General features: G+C 41.1%; 1 protein-coding gene across 1 annotated transcript in view; it reads left to right on the top strand.

The window, feature by feature from the left end:
- The first annotated feature begins 1346 nt into the window (after positions 1 to 1346).
- Positions 1347 to 7885, top strand: part of BFSP2 (beaded filament structural protein 2) — a 100869-nt gene continuing 94330 nt past the window's right edge. Inside the window, exon 1 of the mRNA XM_040433297.1 lies at positions 1347 to 1802. Coding sequence (XP_040289231.1) covers positions 1347 to 1802 — 456 coding nt within the window. The remainder of the gene's footprint in view (positions 1803 to 7885) is intronic.

The raw sequence follows: 7885 nt of genomic DNA, 5'->3' as shown, positions 1-7885 counted from the left end.
ATGGGACTGAAATGTGCCTAGGCCATGAATGTATCATTACTGGCCTAAGAAGAAGCCTGTCCTGATCACACAGCTAAAAAGCTGCCTCATCCTCCTCTCTACTCTACTTGTCAAGGATTATTATCCTGAATACAGATGATAAGAATTTAAGCTGAATCTCTGGGGAATTTAGTTAATGAGGAGACATGAAGTACAGAGAGGACAAACAGGACAAGCTGTGGTAATGGAGACTGTAAACAAGTGCTGCTCATTAGCCACACCTCACCCTCCTCTCATGTCTCCTTATCATCTCCATTCACACAGAGATTCACCTGTATTCAGGATCATGATTTCTGACAAGCAGAGCAGAGAGAAGGTTGAGGCAGCACTATGGCTCATTGTGGTGAAGTAACTTATCCTTGTTTTGTGTGTACTAATAGGACGGCGGCCATTTTATTTCTCCTAATGATTGCTCCCTAGAAAAAACAAGCCATTCTAAGTATTTTTTATTATAAAATAATATTTAAATATTTTCATTTTTTTTAATTCCTGGAGAACCCCTTTAGTGTTGTTAAAAGGGTAACAGACTCACTTTAAATGATGGTCATCTGGTTTCACACACCTTTGGATATGTTGAGCCAAAAGCAAAAAAGTAAGGTAGAATGCAGCTGTACATCTCCTGCTGCTTATATAATTATACCATATATGATCCCCACCTTTTCCAATGAGAAAAACATAAGGCTATGGAAATTATGAAAAATGCAAAGAATTATAATAATAATAATAAATAATTATAATAATTATTATAAATAATAATTTTGTATAATTTTAATAGTCTAAATTAAGCCACTTAATATTCCATGTTCTGGAAGGGATAAACTCCTTTTAATAGAAATGTGATTAGCTAAGCTTATCGAAGTGTTTTCTATATTGTCTTCCTAAACTGGTACAGTACACATAAGAAAATCATATCAAATAAACAGCAATCATACTGTATTTTTTACATCACAAATGATCGTGTAACATGTATGATCCTTCCCTATATAAAAAAAAAATAGCCCTAAACCTGCTTTAGTGACAGGTATCAAATGGCTACATATTCACTTTCACTGCTTTTCATGGGACTTTTATGCACAACAATCAGATTATTCCTGAAAAGAATTGCTGAGACAGTGGAAGCCATAGAACAATGAGAGAGAACACTCCATGACAAATAGTACAAACATCATGTTCTAGAACTGCGTGTGACAAGATGCAATCCTAAAAAATTCTACGTAAAAAAAATCCCCCAAAAAACAGCCTAACGTTGAGAAGGGAACCCAGACTGTTTGAGAACAGGAACAGTGTAGAGAGAGTCTCCTGCAGCAATGCCTTTACCAAGACGTAGGTCATCTATCTTGGGGCAGCAGCCCGCTTTGTCTTCTGCTGAGTGTCCTGGGACTACCAATCGTAGAGTCAGCATTGGCAGCGCGAGTAACCTCCCCAGGCCACCAGGTGTCTATGTAGGAAGTGTTCCAACTGGAGGTGTAAGTAGTCTTGGCACTCGGGTTTCTCGACGGGCCCTGGGTATCAGCAGTGTTTTTATGCAGGGACTGCGCAGCTCTGGCCCACCTGTTCCTGTCACCCAAAGCTTGGAAAGAGGAAGAGCCCCCACATTTGAATCTTTGAATAGCTGCTTGGTGGAGTACATAGATAAAGTGAGAGCCTTAGAACAGGTGAACCATGAGTTGGAAGAACACATCAGGATTTATCTGGACAAGAAAGCATCAACTGTAAGCAGTTGGGGATCACTCAGGGACAACTGGGAGAATATATATCATCAGGTAAGTCATTGGTCTTTTGACTATGTTGGGTGGGGAAGGTTAATTTCATATGTGTTGTTTTGATACAATTTTTCCATGCAGTTTTGAAGCTAAAACTAGACGTAGATTCAGAAAAGGAGGAGAATTAGAATCTTTCCTATATTCTTTACTTCCCTTCACACATTAGTGACAATGACTTCTAAAACTGCATCAAAAGCACCCTAAAACCGTTCTTTAAGGGATTAGCAAACTCCGGCACTTCAACTGTGGTAAAACTACAACTCCCAGCATGCTCCATTCACTTCTAAGAGATATCTGAGAACAGTCAAGAAGTTGTGCATGCTGGGAGTCGTAGCCAGTTTTTGCTGTTCCCAACCATATTTGAATTCTTCTATAGAAGCACAATTCAGATTCTTAAAACTGCCATTTACAAAACTGTCCATAAAGTCATAAAGTTATAAGTAAGGCCTTGAGGTTCGCCCGGCGGTCGTTTCACGGCGAACTTTGCTCGTTCACCGAACGGGCTAACATATGGCGATGTCCACCGGCGCCATATTCTTTTACATTGTGAAGAACTTTCACCCATGACACATCCATCAGGTGGTACAGGACAGCCAATTGTAACGTTTCAGCACATGGACATACCCCCTACCTTATAAATAAACCCGATCTGGCCGCCATTTTACATTCAGTCTTTTGTCAGTGTAGGGAAAGCTTGCTGTTGGAGCAGGGACAGACTGTTAGGGAAACCAAACGCTAGCTAATAGGGCCACAAAAGTCTTTTTAAGGACTGGTATAGGTGTGCTATCGATAGGTGTGACTTACTGAGGGGTGTAATATACTTATAATATACTTTCTAACATAGAAAGTATATTATAGTGCATTTCTATTGTGCAGCGGTTGTGTGCGGTTCTGCTGCGTTACCGAAGCTACACAGAGAGCCAAACGCTCTTGGAAACAAATAATTTCTACTGGTGTGATATACCAGTTGCCCCCTCGAAAAACTGATTGAAGCAGGGGTGTGATATACCAATAATATACTTTCTATATAGTGCATTTAGGCAGTGCAGCATTTGTTTGCGGTTTTGTTGCGTTACCACAGCTACACAGAGTGACAAATGCTATTGGAACAAATAATTTCAACTGGTGTGATATACCAGTTGCCCCCCAAAAAAACTTATTGAAGCAGGGGTGTGATATACCAATAATATACTTTTTATATAGTGCATTTAGGTAGTACAGCATTTGTTTGCAGTTTTGCTGCGTTACCGCAGCTACACAGAGTGCCAAACGCTATTGGAACAAATAATTTCTACTGGTGTGATATACCAGTTGCCCCCCCCAAAAAAACAGAATAAAGCAGGGGTGTGATATACCAATAATATACTTTTTATATAGTGCATTTAGGTAGTACAGCATTTGTTTGCGGTTTTGCTGCGTTACCGCAGCTACACAGAGTGCCAAACGTTATTGGAACAAATAATTTCTACTGGTGTGATATATCAGTTGCCCCTAAAAAAACTGATTGAAGCAGGGGTGTGATATACCAATAATATACTTTCTATATAGTGCATTTAGGTAGTGCAGCATTTGTTTGCGGTTTTGCTGCGTTACTGAAGCTACACAGAGTGACAAACGCTTTTGGAACAAATAATTTCTACTGGTGTGATATACCAGTTGCCCCCCCCCCCCCAAAAAAAACTGATTGAAGCAAGGGTGTTATATACCAATTATATACTTTCTATATAATGCAATTGGGTAGTGCAGAATTTGTTTGCGGTTTTGCTGCGTTACCTCAGCTACACAGAGTGCCAAACGCTATTGGAACAAATAATTTCTACTAGTGTGATATACCAGTTTCCCCCGCAAAAAAGTGATTGAAGCAGGGGTGTGATATACCAATTACCGTATATACTCGAGTATAAGCCGACCCGAGTATAAGCCGAGCCCCTAATTTTACCCCAAAAAAATGGGAAAAATTATTGACTCGAGTATAAGACTAGGGTGGGAAATGCAGCTATAATGCAGAGTGTATGTGTATATAATGCACACACTCTACATTATATACACACATCTGCAAGAGGGTGACTCCCTGTATTTAATGCAGAGTGTGTGCATTATATACACACACACTCTGCATTAAATACAGGGAGCCATCCACAGATCTCCCCCCTAAACAGTGCCATCCACAGATCACCCTACAGTGCCATCCACAGATCTCCCTACAGTGCCATCCACAGATCCCCCTACAGTGCCATCCACAGATCCCCCTACAGTGCCATCCACAGATCCCCCTACAGTGCCATCCACAGATCCCCCTACAGTGCCATCCACAGATCCCCCTACAGTGCCATCCACAGATCTCCCTACAGTGCCATCCACAGATCTCCCTACAGTGCCATCCACAGATCCCCCTACAGTGCCATACACAGATCCCCCTACAGTGCCATACACAGATCCCCCTCCCCGACGCTCACAGCAGTATTCTTACTTTGTCTTTGCTCCGGTAATACAGGCAGTGCGGGGAGCGGCGCTCACTCACTGACGTCACGCGCCTTCTCCCACTAGGCGGCGCATGCGCGTGACGTCAGTGAGTGAGCGCCGCCCCCCGCACTGCCTGTATTACCGGAGCTAGACTAGACTCGAGTATAAGACGAGGAGGCTTTTTGAGCACAAAAATATGTGCCAAAAAACTCGTCTTATACTCGAGTATATACGGTATATACTTTCTATATTATGCATTTGGGTAGTGCAGCATTTGTTTCAGGTTTTGCTGCATTAACGCAGCTACACAGAGTGCCAAACGCTATTAGAACAAATAATTTCTACTGGTGTGATATACCAGTTGCCCCCCCCCCCAAAAAATTTTTGGGGATTGAAGCAGGGGTGTGTTATATACCAATCTTTTACTTTCTATATAGTGCATTTAGGTAGTGCAGCATTTGTTTGCGGTTTTGCTGCGTTACCGCAGCTACACAGAGTGACAAACGCTTTTGGAACAAATAATTTCAACTGGTGTGATATACCAGTTGCCCCCCAAAAAAACTGATTGAAGCAGGGGTGTGATATACCAATTATATACTTTCTATATAGTGCATTTGGGTAGTGCAGCATTTGTTTGCGGTTTTGCTACGTTACCTCAGCTACACAGAGTGCCAAATACTATTGGAACAAATAAATTCTACTGTGATATACCAGTGGCCCCCCAAAATAACTGATTGAGGCAGGGGTCTGATATACCAATTATATACTTTTTATATAGTGCATTTGGGTAGTGTAGCATTTGTTTGCGGTTTTGCTGCGTTACCTCAGCTATACAGAGTGGCAAACGCTATTGGAACGAATAATTTCTACAGGTGTGATATACCAATTGCCCCCCTAAAAAAGTGATTGAAGCAGGGGTGTTATATACGAATTATATACTTTCTATATAATGCATTTGGGTAGTGCAGCATTTGTTTGCGGTTTTGCTGCATTACCACAGCTACAAAGAGTGACAAACGCTATTGGAACAAATAATTTCAACTGGTGTGATATACCAGTTGCCTCCAGAAAAAACTGATTGAAACAGGGGTGTGATATACCAATAATATACTTTCTATATACTGCATTTAGGTAGTGCAGCATTTGTTTGCTGTTTTGCTGCTTTACCGCAGCTACACAGAGTGCCAAACGCTATTGGAACAAATACAGGTGAAACTCGAAAAAATTAGAATATCGTGCAAAGTTCATTTATTTCAGTAATGCAACTTAAATGGTCACAGTAACAATAGAAAAGGGGCTGGCCAGTCACCCGACCACTTACTTCATGTAACAAGGATGCAGGAAGTGATGACATAGGAAGACAAGACACCATCACTTAGAATAACATAGCCAGCTAACAAACACATGTATCCTATAACAACTGGAGTTAATTGTATCCAGCCTTGCTCAGTGATCAATGCCAGATAAAGTTACTATGATCCTCATGCATGTTTATTTACAAGACAACGTCATTATCTCCAGCGGCTGATCAGGCGCACTAGAGACAACAAACGCACGTTCCTTTCATATATTGTTCTCTTAACAAATGCATCCACGCCGAACCAATAAATCTGCGTCTTGCGCGGGGGCCCTAGCCGGCGTCCATACATCAGCCAACAAAACACTGCTCTGCTGAACACATCAGTTTCCCCCGGCCCACAGCCCAGTGCTTAGCACATGGACCATTCGCCGACGGAGACCTCTGCGCCCAGCAGCTGTGACAGGACATACACGGGAAGATATCCACTCCAATGGTTTACCCTGACACTGAGAGACATGATGACAATACACAATATATTAGAAACACATCCTAATAAAATTTCCACAACATATACCAATAATATACTTTCTATATGGTGCATTTAGGTAGTGCAGCATTTGTTTGCGGTTTTGCTGCGTTACCGCTGCTACACAGAGTGACAAACGCTTTTAAAACAAATAATTTCTACTGGTGTGAAATACCAGTTGCCTCCCCCCCCCAAAAAAGTGATTTAAGCAGGGGTGTTATATCCCAATTATTTGCTTTTTATATAGTGCAGTTAGGTAGTGCAGCATTTGTTTGCGGTTTTGCTGCGTTACCGCAGCTACACAGAGTAACAAACACTTTTGGAACAAATAATTTAAACTGGTGTGATATACCAGTTGCCCCTCAAAAAAACAGATTTAAGCAGGGGTGTGATATACCAATTATATACTTTTTATATAGTGCATTTGGGTAGTGCAGCATTTGTTTGCGGTTTTGCTGCATTACCTCAGCTACACAGAGTGCCAAATACTATTGAAACAAATAATTTCTACTGTGATATACCAGTTGCCCCCCAAAATGACTGATTTAAGCAGGGGTGTGATATACCAATTATATAGTTTTTATATAGTCCATTTGGGTAGTTCAGCATTTGTTTGCGGTTTTTGCTGCGTTACTTCAGCTATACAGAGTGACAAACGCTATTGGAACAAATAATTTCAATTGGTTTGATATACCAGTTGCCCCCCACAAAAATTTATTGAAGCAGGGGTGTTATATACCAATTATATAATATCTATATAGTGCATTTGGGTAGCGCAGCATTAGTTTGTGGTTTTGCTGCGTTACCTCAGCTACACAGAGTACCAAACGCTATTGGAACAAACTATTTCTAATGTGATATACCACTTGCCCCCCCAAAAAACGGATTGAGGTAGCGGTGTGATATACCTTCCTCCACAAATACTGCTCTTCTATAGGGACTTTTATCGATTGACCGCATAATGTACCTTGAGCCACATAATCAGAATTTCTTTTATGTCAGGTGAATGCCTAATTTTTAGGGCCCATACTCCCGTGGCCTAAAATAAAAGATTTCTAGGTTCCAACAGGGCACATTTCAGAGAATTTCCATTTAAGACACATAAAAATGTCCCCTGATCAAGATTCATATTTTTTGTTGGAATTGTCATTGATCCCCCTCTAGTATGTCACTGTCCATGTTGTGGGGCTATTTGTGCACTTCTACTAAGTATTTGGTGGCTGCAAATATGATCTGAAGGTTTTTCATGTTCGCCTGCCATTAAAATAAATGGGCCCCCCCCCCCCCCCGAAAAAAAAATGAAATGCCCTGTAATGAGCAAATCCTATATCTGTTCAGTTACTTGTACTCAGTCAATCTAAAACCTTATTCAGACAGTCACGTTTTAGCATCAAAGCCTAGGAACACTCAGTAGCCAAGTCAACCCAGCTTGGATCACTGCATAACTCTTTGTGTAGGGTTCTAGATCTTGCATTGCTGCCTAAGGTCCAGGCATCTTAGCAACAAAAAATTATGGGAGAATTGAGAGAAAATAAAGGTTGCTATGCAACTTTAATAACTCTCTACAATATATCAACCCTATGTCGCTGTCACTGTATGGGTAAGTCATAAGGTTTAGGGTTGAGCGAATCCAAACTGTAAAGTTCGGGTTCGTACCAAACTTTACGGTGTTCGGCACCCGAACCCGAACATTTCAGTAAAAGTTCGGGTTCGGGTTCGGTGTTCGGGTAATATTAATATACCATCTGATCGGAGTTTTCTCCAATCCGATGGTATATTTTAACTTGAAGCGTC

Source organism: Bufo bufo, chromosome 5, assembly GCF_905171765.1.
Source record: "Bufo bufo chromosome 5, aBufBuf1.1, whole genome shotgun sequence".
NCBI classification, from domain to species: domain Eukaryota; kingdom Metazoa; phylum Chordata; class Amphibia; order Anura; family Bufonidae; genus Bufo; species Bufo bufo.
The sequence above is the reverse complement of the archived record's forward strand: the minus strand, read 5'-3'. Positions and strand labels throughout refer to the sequence as shown.